Source organism: Myxocyprinus asiaticus, chromosome 12, assembly GCF_019703515.2.
Source record: "Myxocyprinus asiaticus isolate MX2 ecotype Aquarium Trade chromosome 12, UBuf_Myxa_2, whole genome shotgun sequence".
In the NCBI taxonomy this organism is placed as follows: domain Eukaryota; kingdom Metazoa; phylum Chordata; class Actinopteri; order Cypriniformes; family Catostomidae; genus Myxocyprinus; species Myxocyprinus asiaticus.
The window spans coordinates 48814329-48831179 of record NC_059355.1 but is presented as its reverse complement, the minus strand read 5'-3'; the positions used below and the strand labels follow the sequence as shown (position 1 = coordinate 48831179).

The 16851-nt window shown below is 40.1% G+C and overlaps 1 protein-coding gene across 1 annotated transcript in view; it reads right to left on the bottom strand.

Moving 5' to 3' along the window:
- Window positions 1-347: 347 nt before the first annotated feature.
- LOC127449590 (replication termination factor 2-like) overlaps window positions 348-16851 on the bottom strand; it is a 42570-nt gene continuing 26066 nt past the window's right edge. Inside the window, exons 6-9 of the mRNA XM_051713123.1 lie at window positions 8062-8175; window positions 6543-6597; window positions 4043-4126; window positions 348-1229 (exon numbers count right to left, since the gene is read on the bottom strand). Of these exons, the coding sequence (XP_051569083.1) occupies window positions 1030-1229; window positions 4043-4126; window positions 6543-6597; window positions 8062-8175 (453 nt within the window). The 3' untranslated portion in view covers window positions 348-1029. The remainder of the gene's footprint in view (window positions 1230-4042; window positions 4127-6542; window positions 6598-8061; window positions 8176-16851) is intronic.

Here is a 16851-nt window from a genome sequence, read left to right as displayed (position 1 = left end):
AAGCTAAACTAAAACGGGTAATCACTATAAAAAGAAATACATAAGATTCAGATCTGGAAAACACAATTTTAAAAACCCCTGATATTTCATGGAAACCCTGAAGCATGCAATAAATAAATAAATAAAATAAATAAATAAAGTCCATCAGGCAAACTTAAATCGTGCAACCTTTTTAGGAAGCAAAATAATGCATATATACCTTTAATACTTCCCTAAAACAATTTGAGTTCCTTAAAACAACGTGTAATACAGGATCTTTAAAGTTGCACTTTCCAAGTAAATATTTATATTTTAAATAATTGCTGTAACACACACAGGAATTAAGAAACACAGCTGACAACTCAGAGTCTGGTTTTTTTTTTTATTTAAATGGTCGGTGGTACATCAATGATAATATTAAGGTTAAACACAAAAGTAAAGAAAAACCCAAAGATTAAATGATGTATTAATGGTGCAGCTCTTAACTCTAGACCTCTACTGCCACCATATGGTTACATGTTTAAATGAAGCAACACATACAGAAATTGTGCATAATCACTTCCAAACTGAACTTTTATTCCATTCACAAATAATGCATAGTTAAAAGTACAATGAATAGCACGTTATTTTTGATAACCACAGTACTTTAGAAACATGTATTATTGCTCCTAAATAACATCCTTGATGCAAAACATTTAGCTTTAACTGCCTTAATCTGAATTAAACCAGCAACACAACATAAACAAGATATTGTTGCAAAACACTTTTACTACTGATAAACAAATATAGAGTCAGAATATCCACATAACAGGTTTTTATAACAACTGTAGAGCAGTATAAAATGCTCAGGACTATGAAGAGTTTGGCATGCAAGGATGTCCCTAACTGGAATATAACCACACTGTCAACAGAAGATATCAGGGTAAGATCAAATTAAAAATGCGATGCAAAAGAAATAGTAAAGTATCGATCCACCAGACAGTATGGTGTAATTCACTGCTTATCCAAAGCCTGACCACTAGAGAGTGCACTCTTCCGGGAAGGATGCACTCAAAAGTGGTAGGGCGTGTGAGTGACCCAGTTGGAGATCTGGTCTTTGGTGCGTTTGGCAGAGCTGTGAGAGGTGAAGAGCGATTTGTAGGCCTCAGATTTGTCCCGCATGTCTTGGATAGATCGCTTGCTGCCGATCAAGGGTCCTGCGAGGGTCTTCATCGTCTTCGAGCACTCACCGGAGGTTGATGGACCGGGTGCTGAGCAGAAAATAAAGAACAGGGCACATTTTGGATGATTTAAAAGGAATATTCTGAATTGTATTATTGAACATATAGGTGTTTCTATACTGAGGTTACACTCTTGTCGTTGTCATCATTACTTTTCCCTATTTTTGTGATTAGTTAGGGACGTTTCTTTGTATTTTGGTTTATATGGGAATTTATTTTCTTTTGGGGAGTTGTCTTTTGCTTGTTATTTTGCACATACTCATCTCTGAAGTTTTTGCTTCCTTTCTTTTCGAATTCAATAAATTAAAACAAATGATTTACACTGTCTGCAGGGATAAGCAGAATGATGGTTTTGAGATCTTGCTATACTGCACATATATTTGTGGGCAGGACTGCTTTATGTTATTTACATGTGAAAGCAACAACAACAAAAAAACAGTATGATATGTTCAAAACAAGATGAGGTAGAACTTGTAATTAAAAGTGTTAATGCAAAGTGGAGTTTAGTTTAATTTACTTGTTTAGAGTCATCACACAACACAAAATGCAACTGATGTGAGGTCAAAAGGCGGGCGTAAATCATCTTCGAATGTTACTCATCCAATCAGAATTTAGAGTGGGGACTGTCAGTTTTAAAATACTAGTTTTAGGGGCCTGGGTATCTCAGCGAGTACTAACGCTGACTACCACCCCTGCAGTCGCGAGTTCGAATCCAGGGTGTGCTGAGTGACTCCAACCAGGTCTCCTAAGCAACCAAACTGGCCCAGTTGCTAGGGAGGGTAGAGTCACATGGGGTAACCTCCTCAAGGTCACTATAATGTGGTTCTCGCTCTCGGTGGGGCGCTTGGTGAGTTGTGTGTGGATGCCGCGGAGAATAGCGTGAGCCTCCACACGCACTATGTCTCCGCGGTAACGCACTCAACAAGCCACGTGATAAGATGCACGGATTGATGGTCTCAGATGCGAAGGCAACTGAGATTCGTCCTCCACCACCCGGATTGAGGTGAGTCACTACGCCACCACGAGGACTTAGAGCGCATTGGGAACTGGGCATTCCAGATTGGGGAGAAAATCCAAAAAAATAAAAATAAAAATAAAAAAAATACTAGTTTTACTGATTCAGCACACTCTGAATCAAAAAAAATATTTCAGCCAATTTTTTTGAATTTACACATATTATATTATCAGCCTGGTCTCATGAACATTTCGTGACCATGGCAACATTTTTGCTAAATGAAATTATATGCTTCATTACATGTTAGGCTTTCCCAGTAAACTGTCCAACGGGTGAAATGGTGTCCTGGTCTGACGAGGTTTTAATGAGTAAAACCTACTTCCATAACCCAAATCTTTAACCTAAACCTAACCAATAGTGTCCTAAAAGCATAAGAGAGGTGAACAAAACAGACATCCTTATCCTAAACCAACGCCTAAACCTAACTGATAGTGTCCAAAAACAAAATGAGAAATGAAAGCAAGCACATCATTTCGTGTTGCTTCAATAACACACTTGTCTCACGTGTCAGCTTGCGTGCTTGACTGGTTTTGAACCGTGGACTTCCGAATCTGAAGTTCAAGCCTCTGTGAGGTGAGCTACAGCGGAAGCTAATCACATTGGAATAAGTGTATAAATGTAGGTGAGTCTGTAATACAAGCGTTAAAATGTGTCGTTTTACAAATGATGCGCTATAGTAAGTGTTTCGATATCATAACATAGCAGTGTGTGAGTAATAGTATGAAAAATAAGTGTTTATGAACTGATAATCTGCTGTTTTATTTGTTATTTGTGTGAACGTGAATAAAACGCACAGTTGTTGTAGCGCCTCTAGTGTTCATTTCACCAGGAAACTGCAGTGAAACATAGAACGCGGCACGTAAAATTCTATCTGCAAAAGTGTATAGTAACGTTCATTCTATGAGACTAGTCAATTTGATGGAATTGTGTTATATAATTGAAATTAAACATTCCGTAAATATTAAAATTATTTTTGAGTGTGTAATGGGAAGCTGTGTTTGCACTGATGCCAGACTTTTCATTAATGTTTTATTAATAATCTTATCTTTGCTTTCACCCATCAGGATCCAAAGGAAAAAAAAAATAGTATTTGTCATTTGTAAAGTATTTAATTCACTGCATCAACTCAAAAAATAGACATGGCCGGGGCCTGGGTAGCTCAGTGGTAAAATATGCTGACTACCACCCCTGGAGTTTGCTAGTTTGCATCCCAGGGCGTGCTGAGTGACTCCAGCCAGGTCTCCTAAGCAGCCAAATTGGCCCGGTTGCTAGGGAGGATAGAGTCACATGGGGTAACCTCCTCGTGGTCGCTATAATGTGGTTTGTTCTCGGTGGGGCGCATGGTGAATTGAGTGTGGTTGCTGCAGTTGAGTGAAGCCTCCACACGCGCTATGTCTCCGTGGCAACGCGCTCAACAAGCCACGTGATAAGATGCGCGGGTTGACTGTCTCAGACGCGGAGGCAACTGGGATTCGTCCTCCACCACCCGGACTGAGGCGAATCACTACGCGACCACGAGGACTTAGAGCGCATTGGGAATTGGGCATTCCAAATTGGGAGAAAAAGGGGAAAAATCCCCCCCAAAAATAAAAAAAATAAATAAAAATAAAATAAAACAAAATAGACATGGCCACAAAGTAATATTGTGATATATACTGTTACCATGATATTACCATAAAATGATTTATACCATGACATACGATTTTGGTCATACCACCCACCCCTACCTGCCATCATTAACAAATGCCAACCATTTACTCAATGGTTCAAATTAAACATTAAATTTTAAGTTCAAAAGCTCACAAAATGCCCCTGCATGCTGGAATACCTGTTTCACTGCCGTTTATGCTGCTGCTCTCTCCATTCAGCGATGTAGATTTAGTCTCAGAGATGTTTTTCATCTCACAGTTTCCTTCATTTAAAAGAGGGAGGGAAAAAAACAAAAACATTTACTAAATGTTTCAGATCAGGGAAGTTTTCAGACCAGTTTAACCATTTTTGTAGGAGTTTAAACATGTAAAACGGTAAGGGGTTTCCATTAAATCTGAGGAAGTTGAGCAGGCGGTAATCAATTATGTATACCTTTATATATTACAACATGTTCCTCCCAGAATGTTTTACAATTGTACATTCACACATTTAGAGAAAAAACTTTTAAACTGAGGAGTTTATTACATGATTGGGAACACTTGATATTTTTACATGAACAACAAACTGTTTGTGGCTTTGTGTTCTTCAAAATGTCTCCTTTATTTTAGTCAGCATACAGGTTTGAAAGTAAATTATGACAAAATGTTCATTCTTAGGTGAACTATTCCTTTAATGTGATTTATGATGTGATTTTGTATTTTATTGCACATATTAAGAGTGGTTACTATACCAAAATTTCAGTAATCAGTACAAATACATGTTAAATTCCACAATTCTCGACGGCAATTTTGATACCACAGCAATAATAGATAACATTCAAGTTTAATATACTGTACACTTCTTTATTTAATAAGATAAATAGCAATGTAAATATTAATTAAATTAAAACATTGTTTTATGGCATTCAAGTGCTTCTCAATTATGTAAACACTGTTGCAAGTTTATGATGTAATCATTCAGGTAAACTCGTAATAATAAAGATAGAAATACACTATATTGCCAAAAGTATTCGCTCACCCATCCAAATAATTGAATTCAGGTGTTCCAATCACTTCCATGGCCACAGGTGTATAAAATGAAGCACCTAGGCATGCAGACCTGCTTCTACAAACATTTGTGAAAGAATGGGCCGCTCTCAGGAGCTCAGTGAATTCCAGCGTGGTACTGTGATAGGATGCCACCTGTGCAACAAGTCCAGTCGTGAAATTTCCTCACTACTAAATATTCCACAGTCAACTGTCAGTGGTATTATAACAAAGTGGAAGCGATTGGGAATGACAGCAACTCAGCCACGAAGTGGTAGGCCACGTAAAATGACAGAGCGGGGTCAGCGGATGCTGAGGCGCATAGTGCGCAGAGGTCGCCAACTTTCTGCAGACCTCCAAAGTTCATGTAGCCTTCAGATTAGCTCAAGAACAGTGCGTAGAGAGCTTCATGGAATGGGTTTCCATGGCCGAGCAGCTGCATTCAAGCCATACATCACCAAATGCAATGCAAAGTGTCGGATGCAGTGGTGTAAAGCACGCCGCCACTGGACTCTAGAGCAGTGGAGACGCGTTCTCTGGAGTGACGAATCACGCTTCTCCATCTGGCAATCTGATGGACGAGTCTGGGTTTGGCGGTTGCCAGGAGAACGGTACTTGTCTGACTGCATTGTGCCAACTGTGAAGTTTGGTGGAGGGGGGATTATGGTGTGGGGTTGTTTTTCAGGAGCTGGGCTTGGCCCCTTAATTCCAGTGAAAGGAACTCTGAATGCTTCAGCATACCAAGAGATTTTGGACAATTCCATGCTCCCAACTTTGTGGGAACAGTTTGGGGATGGCCCCTTCCTGTTCCAACATGACTGCGCACCAGTGCACAAAGCAAGGTCCATAAAGACATGGATGAGCGAGTTTGGTGTGGAAGAACTTGACTGGCCTGCACAGAGTCCTGACCTCAACCCGATAGAGCACCTTTGGGATGAATTAGAGCGAAGACTGCGAGCCAGGCCTTCTCATCCAACATCAGTGTCTGACCTCACAAATACGCTTCTGGAAGAATGGTCAAAAATTCCCATAAACACACTCCTAAACATTGTGGAAAGCCTTCCCAGAAGAGTTGAAGCTGTTATAGCCGCAAAGGGTGGGCCGACGTCATATTAAACCCTATGGATTAAGAATGGGATGTCACTTAAGTTCATATGCGTCTAAAGGCAGATGAGCGAATACTTTTGGCAATATAGTATATAGTAAACTAGGAATGTAGCACTAAAAAAACAAAACAAAAAAAAACAGAAAAATTAAGAGCAGTGAGTGGTTTTCTCAGTCTTTTTTTCCATAAAAAAAACAAACACAGTTGTTATATAAATATTAACAACATAATAGAAAGTGGCAGGTCTATTAAGCTGCATTTACACTGGAAGTCAACATGCACAGAGCCAATATTTTGACTTTTATTTGATTTTTGGTTCCACTCGTTTACTTCTATTAAGACACAATATGTGTTTATATTATTACCTCACTAAGATGGGCATTTTGATTGAGTGCCGTTCAGACAGTACATGCACAAATAAACATGTGAGTGTTTCTAAAAAGCCACCTGTCAGTCAAATGTGTCGGTACTCGTTACTGCAGAAAGACTGGTATCGTTACATCTTTTTAATTCAGTATTGACTTTGGTACTTTTGACATCACTAGTACCTGTTGAATCCTGCGGCTTGGAGGTGACCTTTGAATCTTTGCTCTTCTTTGATTTCTGCAGGGAGAAATGTTGTACATTTGTGATAACAATGCTTATAAATAAAGTACGTTTAAAAATGGTTCAGACTGAAACATGTTCTTCACATGACATAGAAATGAATGTTTTCATTTAGTCTATACATTAAAGGGATTGTTCACTCAAAAATTGAAATTCTATCATCATTTACTCACCCTCATGCCATCCCAGATGTGTATGACTTTCTTTCTTCTACAGAACATAGATTAAGATTTTAAGATGAATATTTCAGCTCTGTAGGTCCATACAATGCAAGTGAATGATGGCCAGAACTTTGAAGCTCCAAAAAGCACATAAAGGCAGCATAAAAGTAATCCATGTGACTCCAGTGGTTTAAGCAATGTCTTCTGAAGTGATATGATAAGTGTAGGTGAGAAACAGAACAATATTTAAGTGCTTTTTTACAATAAATCTCCACTTTCACGTTCTTCTTATTCTTTGGTTTTTTGGCGATTCCCTTCGTGCATATCCCCACCTACTGGTCAAAGGGGGAGATTTATAGTAAAAAAAGGACTTAAATATCTTTCACACCTATCACATCTCTTCTAAAGACATGGATTTAACCACTAGAGTTGTATGGATTACTTTTATGTTGCCTTCATGTGCTTTTTGGAGCTTCAAAGTTTTGGTCACCATTCATTTGTATTGTGAGGACCTACAGAGCTGTAATATTCTTATAAAAATCTTCATTTGTATACACATCTAGGATGGCATGAGGGTGAGTAAATGATGAGAGAGGTTTAATTTTTTGGGTGAAATATTCGCCATGATCACGCGTGAAGTCGGCATGATGTTTCTGATAGTTTCGGTACCCTAGGATCGGCAACTGTATGTCGACGCGCTGACATGCAGAATTCTTATCAGACATGTTTGCAGTGGTTTCAATGTGTTTACATTCCCAGCTGGCGGGATTGGTAGCGTGTTGCATCAGCTGCGTGGGAGACTAGGGTTCAAAGTCAGGCAGTAACCACGTTTGAATAATCAATGACGAGCGTGATTCGGAGGTTTCACTTTTCCATCTAACATTATTTTTTACTCCACTAATAGTTAAGGTAAGGTCTGGGTTGGGGGATAGAATCTAGAAATATATGCTTTTCTCTTCATTGTTTTACGTCCTGTAAACTTGCTTCACTACTAGCTTTTGGCGACCTCTCCTGGACATAAATGGAGCTCATATGCCCTACAACACTTACTGCTTTGGCCACTGGGGGCAGTGTTTCGAAACTTCGGTCAACGTATACCGATTTTGCTGAAAGAAAAGTCGGTCTACTCTTTCCGATTTCACTGTGAGATCAAGCTGGAAATATTCTTTGAATTTTCTGCCTTCTCGGAAATTAGATAAAAATAATTTGATTTGCTTTCGCTTGTGGTTTTTGTTCATTCTTGCTTTCAATCACATCCCATCCCAACCACCACAGCTATTCTATTTAATCAGGACAGCACCTTTGCTGTTTTTGCCTTCAATCGGCGCTCCTCCATGGCTTTCTGCAGATTCTCCACCTCCTCCTTAGATCCATTCAATACCACAGTGTCATCATCTTGGAAAGGATCACCACACTGTAAAAAAATCACAAGAACAACAAGAACTTGAGCCACTGATGGGCGACAGGACGATGTAATTGGATATCGACGATATCTTACAAAGATCCCAATGCTGAGAGCGAACAGACAATGATCGACAATATCGGGAAATGGCAAAACCATGGCTCTGGGAAGTCGGCAAATATATTAAACAGTGGCCAGGGTGTGAAACTAGCACCCACCACCTGCAAAATGCGACGAGACTGAATCCAGTTCGCAAGCTCCTCATCCAAATGTATTTCATGCGTGGGTAATTTTGCTCTACCCGAAACAGGCAGGTGACCTGTAAGACGTCATGGAGTGACACATGACAAGAAATGCTGTTAGACACAAAGACACACGCTTGAAGAAACACACTTTATTATATTTTTAAGACCAGAATAAAAGAAAAGCCATCAATGCTCATGTCTGATTCGCTGTTTGTTCAGAATCAGTCTTGTGGAACAGGCTCATGTAAAGAGTTGTCACAATTATTTTGCAAGAATAATGTCATCTATGACAATGCTGCAAATGTTCTCTGATCATCTCTGGAGGTGCTGTGAGTTTAGTTTGCTTTATTTCCACGGACCAGTTTGTGGTTAACATGCATTGTGAACACTGAAAGTGCAGTATGTATTTGACAGTTTACAATGTTCCTCTTTACTAAGCCAGTGAAACGCTGTAATCTCTTCCACGTTTTTAGGTTTGTATAATAACCTGTAACAGTTGCAAATGTTTGAAACTGCACGAATATGTTAGACAGGCAGCACTTGCTTTGACAATGAGCGTGAACTGCTCTGAGAGCGCTGAAAACGGTGTATCATGAGCCTCATGCGTGCACTCATTCACTCGGAGGCACACACAGACCATACCACCCTTTGAGTTTTAATGATCACATATGATCATATCACCATTCTGATACTATTCTGATGAACTGTTCAGCCCTGAAGGATCGCCAACTTGGTCTAACGACGCTCTCTTTAGGAAACTTAGTGGGCAAATAAAAAGTGCATATCATCGCAATACAATATTGCTTAATTTTATATTACCAGCGAAATCATCACAATTATATTGTTAATATTTCATCAAGCCCTAATAGAAAATGATGTTTTATCAGAATTGTACACTTTCTACTGTGATGTCTCCATTGGTTGCACGCAACAACAAACATACAATGCGACCTCTAGTTTGAGAAATAGACGCCTCACATGTCCTCAGCTGACAGCTTCATTGAATTCTACCCGCTCAACACCAGTTTCATGTACAACAGTAAAGAGAAGACTCAGGGGTGCAGGCCTTATGGAAAGAATTGCAAAGAAAAAGCCACTTTTGAAACAGAAACACAAAAAGAAAAGGTTCGAGTGGGCAAAGAAACACAGACGTTGGACAACAGATAATTGGAAAAGAGTGTTCTGGATCTTAACCCCATTGAGCTTTTGTGGGATCAGCTAGACTGTAAGGTGCGTGAGAAGTGCCCGACAAGACAGTCACATCTATGGCAAGTGCTACAGGAAGTGTGGGGTGAAATGTCATCTGAGTATCTGGACAAACTGACAGCTAGAATAACAAGGATCTGTAAATCTGTCATTGCTGCACATGGAGGATTTTTTGATGAGAACTCTTTGAAGTAGTTTAAGAAGTTCTGCATTCTTTGTTTTTTCAAATTATTAAGTTATTAATGTCCTGACTATACATTATGATCAGTTGAATGACAATTTGGTGAATAAAAGTACCAATTTTGTTTTTCCATAAGAGCACAATCTGTACATTATTCCAAACTTTTGCCACCAGTGTATATACACACCAATCAGCCACAACATTAAAACCACCTGCCTAATATTGTGTAGGTCCCCCTCGTGCCACCAAACAGTGCCAACCCGCATGTCAGAATAGCATTCTGAGATGATATTTTTCTCACCACAATTGTACAGAGTGGTTATATGAGTTACCGTAGACTTTGTCAGGTCTGGTCACCAGTCTGGCCATTCTCTGTTGACCTCGCTCATCAACATGGCATTTCAGTCCACAGAACTGCCGTTCATTTAATGTTTTTTTAGTTCTGGCACCATTCGGAGTAAATTCTAGAGACTGTTGTGTGTGAACATCCCAGGAGGTCAGCAGTTACAGAAATACTCAAACCAGCCCATCTGGCACCAACAATCATGCCACGGTTCAAATCACTGAGATCACATTTTCCCCCTGTAACAGTATGAGAACGGGCAAGGAGGAGGCGGGAAATGGCTGAACAGTAAACGTACAGTTTAATCAGAAATTCAACATAAAGCAAACATAAACATAAGAACACACATGCAATGCGGCCACGTGCATTTCTCTCTCTCTCGAACTGGCGCCTCCGGCTCTCCTTTATCTCGCTCTCCCACTGAGCAGCTGATTCAGCCCAGGCCATGCACCATTATGGCCCGGCCACGCCCTTCTCCTCGTCACACTCCTCCCCTGCCCGATTCAAGCCAGGGTGTCACCGGTCTGACTATTCCAAACTTTTGCCACCAGTGTATATACACACCGATCAGCCACAACACAACATATGTGCATGTAACACTCGTGCTGTGCGCTTGAGTGCCAAGCTGCCACTAAATCTCTGAACACAGCGGATCAGACACGTGCATCGATGGCTTTTTTTCGTCTGTTCTTCAAAATATAATCAAGTGTGCTTCTTCAAACGCACGTCTTTGTGTCTAATGGCATTTCTTGTCATATATCACTCCGAGACGTCTACAAGTCACCAGCCACAGTGGCAGGTTGATGAGCAAAATTACCCGCCACCGTGTATAAAATACCCGCATTTGGTGAGTGGCGGGACCTTATTTCATACCCTGGATCTGTTTCTCACCTAAACCAATTATATTGCTTTAGAAGACATGGATTAAACCACTCAAGTCGTATGGATTACCCTTTATGCTGCCTTTATGTCCTTTTGGAGTTTGAATATGTTGGACCCCATTAACTTGCAGTGTATGGAGAATCTCATTATATATCCTTAAAAAACTCTTTGTGTTGTATCAGAAAGACTCGGAACAGCATAGCAGAAAGGGAATAACAATTTATTGATGAACAATAAGATTATAAAGTCTCTTTGGCGTAAGCCCCTGTCTGACAGTCTGGGAAAATTTTAGTGAACCATCAAATCCTGCCAGGGAAGATGGCAGGGGCGAGGAGCCTACAACCCGTCAGACGAAGAAATGCTGGTGGTGGTGGGGAGGCAGCGGTTGCCACGTTGCCACCTGAAGACAAAAAAGTGGTTGGCTGCTGACAGGCCTTTAAAGCAAGAGGTGAACAGTGATTGGTTAAAGGAAATTATGAATGAACCGATGACGTGTACTGCACGAGTCTCCCTGACAGAACTACCGCTTACGCTTCCATTTCCGCAGAAGACAGAATGTCATATGAGTTTGAGATGGCATAAAGTTGAGTGAATGATAAGAGAATGGTGATTTTTGGGTGAACAATTCCTTTAAGTAACCAGAATCGTGGAATTGGATTCCAACCAAGAAATCCCAGTAATCACCAGAAAAGAAAAGAAAATTAAACAATTGTCGCACCAATGAGTCCAAGTAAACAGACCCAGAAACACAAAAAGAAATACAAAAGTATGCACTACGACAAAGGCATTCAGCTCCTATTGACTTTCATGGTGATTTGAACACAAGCAGTACTGACACATACACAACATCGCTAATCTCCCTCGCCAATCAGCCACAGCAAACACACAGACTGCACAGATCAGGTCAGTCTCTTTCTCTCTTTGAGCAATAAAGCTCAGGTGTACAAAAAAAAACACGGAAGCAATAGACCATTTTCTTGCAAACCAGTTGGTCGATGGGAGATAAAAAGAGAGATGAAGATAAAAAAGATGGAGAGAAAATGAGGAAACACCACATTCACTTAGCAATATAATATATATATGACCCACATCATCTACAATTAAAATTATTAAAGCTGAAACCTGTAATTTTTTAATGTTTAAATACTTGCTCCTATCCCCGTTTAATATGCAGAGAAAACTAGAAGTCAGTTATTTGTAGGTTGAAAGTGTAAAAACATTGGTGCTTTTTTTTTTTTTTTTTTTTTTTTAATTGCCCTGTTTGAGCAACCTGAGCACCTGGCACAGCAACATGGACTCAACCAATGGCTTGGGAGGACATCTGTTTGTCCGACCAGGGGTTGCATTAACCGAAAATTCCCTGTCCTCTTCTGTTTGTTTGTTTTTTTAAAACATTGCCAGATAATTCAAAATGCTCTCTATCATTTTGACAGATAAAAAAATGAAACAAGCATGTGTGTGTGCCCTGTTTATTGCCTGGTATTTACAGATGTTTTTCAGGTGATCCGATCACAAGTGGAAAGGCGCCATCACCATTCCTGGTAATTTGCATCTCTTGGTCACTTATGTCAGGATTTTGAGTGGAGAGTCTCTGATTTCATGACTGCATACATCAATCATTACGTCAAAAAAGTATAAGAACAAAAATAAAGCGTGAAAAAGTTGCACATCCTGCTTCCAATGATACTTGCATTTAATCGAAGCACAAACATGATCTTTAGAGCAGAATTATTGGTTATTTCAACTATAGATGTGTGCACTTCTCATCCATGTCACAGTATGCTGATATCAGACTCACTGAAGAAGATAATTTTTTTCACATTTTCTTTTAAAGCCGCACGTAATCGGCAATGTTTAAAAATCTTGTTTAGAGTAGCGGTTGTTTGACAGGTAGAACTTTCCCCTTGAATTCTTAGTTTGACCATACTCGCTTTGGGAGTCAAAAATATATTATTTATCCAGTTATGTCTTACCTTGCCTAGTACTAATGAAATGAAAACAAGTATGAAGGTTAAAAATAGGCATGATGGAAATAATTAACTCAGTCCATCAGAGTGACCGATAAAGATTTTTTTTCTAGAGCAACCTCTGTGTCCGACCAGTGAAAGAAGGGGGGAGTGTTTGTGAAACATGTTTAAATTCACTTTGTAGCTTGACAGTCCGAGTCCCCGTTCACTTTTCTTGCATGAAGGAGAAGGGCCATAGACAAATAAGGTTGTCCTAGATCATAAAAATAAGAAAATGTTTAGAAATCTAGTTTAAAACATGCGAATTTTGTAGAAATGTTATATTTGTTTCATAAATGTTTTCATAAACAGATGCCATGAAGCAATATGCTTCTCATGTAATAAAGAGGAAGTAAGAAGTGTTGAGGAGAAAAAGAGGGGCAAATTATGGCTCTGGTTGATTTTGGATCTGGTTGATATTCCAAACTTTTGCCACCAGTGTATATACACACCAATCAGCCACAACATTAAAACCACCTGCCTAATATTGTGTAGGTCCCCCTCGTGCCACCAAACAGTGCCAACCCGCATGTCAGAATAGCATTCTGAGATGATATTTTTCTCACCACAATTGTACAGAGTGGTTATATGAGTTACCGTAGACTTTGTCAGGTCTGGTCACCAGTCTGGCCATTCTCTGTTGACCTCGCTCATCAACATGGCATTTCAGTCCACAGAACTGCCGTTCATTTAATGTTTTTTTAGTTCTGGCACCATTCGGAGTAAATTCTAGAGACTGTTGTGTGTGAACATCCCAGGAGGTCAGCAGTTACAGAAATACTCAAACCATCCCATCTGGCACCAACAATCATGCCACGGTTCAAATCACTGAGATCACATTTTCCCCCTGTAACAGTATGAGAACGGGCAAGGAGGAGGCGGGAAATGGCTGAACAGTAAACGTACAGTTTAATCAGAAATTCAACATAAAGCAAACATAAACATAAGAACACACATGCAACGCGGCCACGTGCATTTCTCTCTCTCTCGAACTGGCGCCTCCGGCTCCCCTTTATCTCGCTCTCCCACTGAGCAGCTGATTCAGCCCAGGCCATGCACTATTATGGCCCGGCCACGCCCTTCTCCTCGTCACACTCCTCCCCTGCCCGATTCAAGCCAGGGTGCCACCGGTCTTTATCTTGCTCTCATGCACCATTATGTTCCAGCCACGCCCTCCTCCTCGTCACATCCCCATTCTGATAGTTGATGTGAACATTAATTGAAGCTTCTGACTCGTTGACTGCTGCCACACGATTGGCTGATTAGATAATTGCATGGATGTTTGTTGGTGCCAGACTGACTGGTTTGAGTATTTCTGTAACTGCTGATCTCCTGGGATTTTCACACCAACAGTCTCTAGAATTTACTCATAATGGTACCAAAAACAGAAAACATCCAGTGAGCGGCAGTTCCGTGGACGGAAGTGCCTTGTTGATGAGAGAGGTCAACAGAAAATGGCCAGACTGGTTTGAGCTGACAGAAAGGCTAAGGTAACTCAGATAATCCCTTTGTACATTTGTAGTGAGCAGAATGCATAACATGTCGAACCTTGAGCTGGATGGGCTATAAAGCAGAAGACAACCACGTCAGGATCCACTTCTGTCAGCCAAGAACAGAAAGCTGAGGCTGCAGTGCGCACAGGCTCACCAAAACTGGACAGTTAAAGCCTGGAAATACATCGCCGGGTCTGATGAATCTGGATTTCTGCTGAGGTACACAGATGGTAGGCCTACTGCAGCCTAAGCTTTCTGTTCTTGGTTGACAGAAGTGGAACCCGACATGGTCTTCTTCTGCTGTTGTAGCCCATCCGCCTAAAGTTTCGACCTAATTATTAATAATTATGGTATTATAAATTAAAATAATTTATTTAATGTATATATATTTTATTTTAACAATATTATTTTAGAATATAACATATAATACCAAGCTATTATTATTATCATCATAATGATAATTTTGTAACATTCAAAATGGAGAGAAAAAAAAAAAAAAAAAAAAAAAAGAGTACACAAGCACCCAAGGGAAACTTCAAAAACCATTTCTGAGGTTGCACTGAATTATGACTCATTGGTAATTCATTTGTCCAAACCTTGTTGCATCCTGAGATGGTCTCAGATCATATGCAGCGTTCTCATAGATGACACTACTCTAGCAAATTGTTCCCAGATGACTGACAAAGAAGAATTAGTGAGTACACGTCATATGTGCATGTAACGCTCGTGCTGTGCGCTTGAGTGCCAAGCTGCCACTAAATCTCTGAACACAGCGGATCAGCGGATCATCGATGGCTTTTTTTCGTCTGTTCTTCAAAATATAATCAAGTGTGCTTCTTCAAACGCACGTCTTTGTGTCTAATGGCATTTCTTGTCATATATCACTCCGAGACGTCTACAAGTCACCAGCCACAGTGGCAGGTTGATGAGCAAAATTACCCGCCACCGTGTATAAAATACCCGCATTTGGTGAGTGGCGGGACCTTATTTCATACCCTGGATCTGTTTCTCATCTAAACCAATTATATTGCTTTAGAAGACATGGATTAAACCACTCAAGTCGTATGGATTACCCTTTATGCTGCCTTTATGTCCTTTTGGAGTTTGAATATGTTGGACCCCATTAACTTGCAGTGTATGGAGAATCTCATTATATATCCTTAAAAAAACTCTTTGTGTTGTATCAGAAAGACTCGGAACAGCATAGCAGAAAGGGAATAACAATTTATTGATGAACAATAAGATTATAAAGTCTCTTTGGCGTAAGCCCCTGTCTGACAGTCTGGGAAAATTTTAGTGAACCATCAAATCCTGCCAGGGAAGATGGCAGGGGCGAGGAGCCTACAACCCGTCAGACGAAGAAATGCTGGTGGTGGTGGAGAGGCAGCGGTTGCCACGTTGCCACCTGAAGACAAAAAAGTGGTTGGCTGCTGACAGGCCTTTAAAGCAAGAGGTGAACAGTGATTGGTTAAAGGAAATTATGAATGAACCGATGACGTGTACTGCACGAGTCTCCCTGACAGAACTACCGCTTACGCTTCCATTTCCGCAGAAGACAGAATGTCATATGAGTTTGAGATGGCATAAAGTTGAGTGAATGATAAGAGAATGGTGATTTTTGGGTGAACAATTCCTTTAAGTAACCAGAATCGTGGAATTGGATTCCAACCAAGAAATCCCAGTAATCACCAGAAAAGAAAAGAAAATTAAACAATTGTCGCACCAATGAGTCCAAGTAAACAGACCCAGAAACACAAAAAGAAATACAAAAGTATGCACTACGACAAAGGCATTCAGCTCCTATTGACTTTCATGGTGATTTGAACACAAGCAGTACTGACACATACACAACATCGCTAATCTCCCTCGCCAATCAGCCACAGCAAACACACAGACTGCACAGATCAGGTCAGTCTCTTTCTCTCTTTGAGCAATAAAGCTCAGGTGTACAAAAAAAAACACGGAAGCAATAGACCATTTTCTTGCAAACCAGTTGGTCGATGGGAGATAAAAAGAGAGATGAAGATAAAAAAGATGGAGAGAAAATGAGGAAACACCACATTCACTTAGCAATATAATATATATATGACCCACATCATCTACAATTAAAATTATTAAAGCTGAAACCTGTAATTTTTTAATGTTTAAATACTTGCTCCTATCCCCGTTTAATATGCAGAGAAAACTAGAAGTCAGTTATTTGTAGGTTGAAAGTGTAAAAACATTGGTGCTTTTTTTTTTTTTTTTTTTTTTTTAATTGCCCTGTTTGAGCAACCTGAGCACCTGGCACAGCAACATGGACTCAACCAATGGCTTGGGAGGACATCTGTTT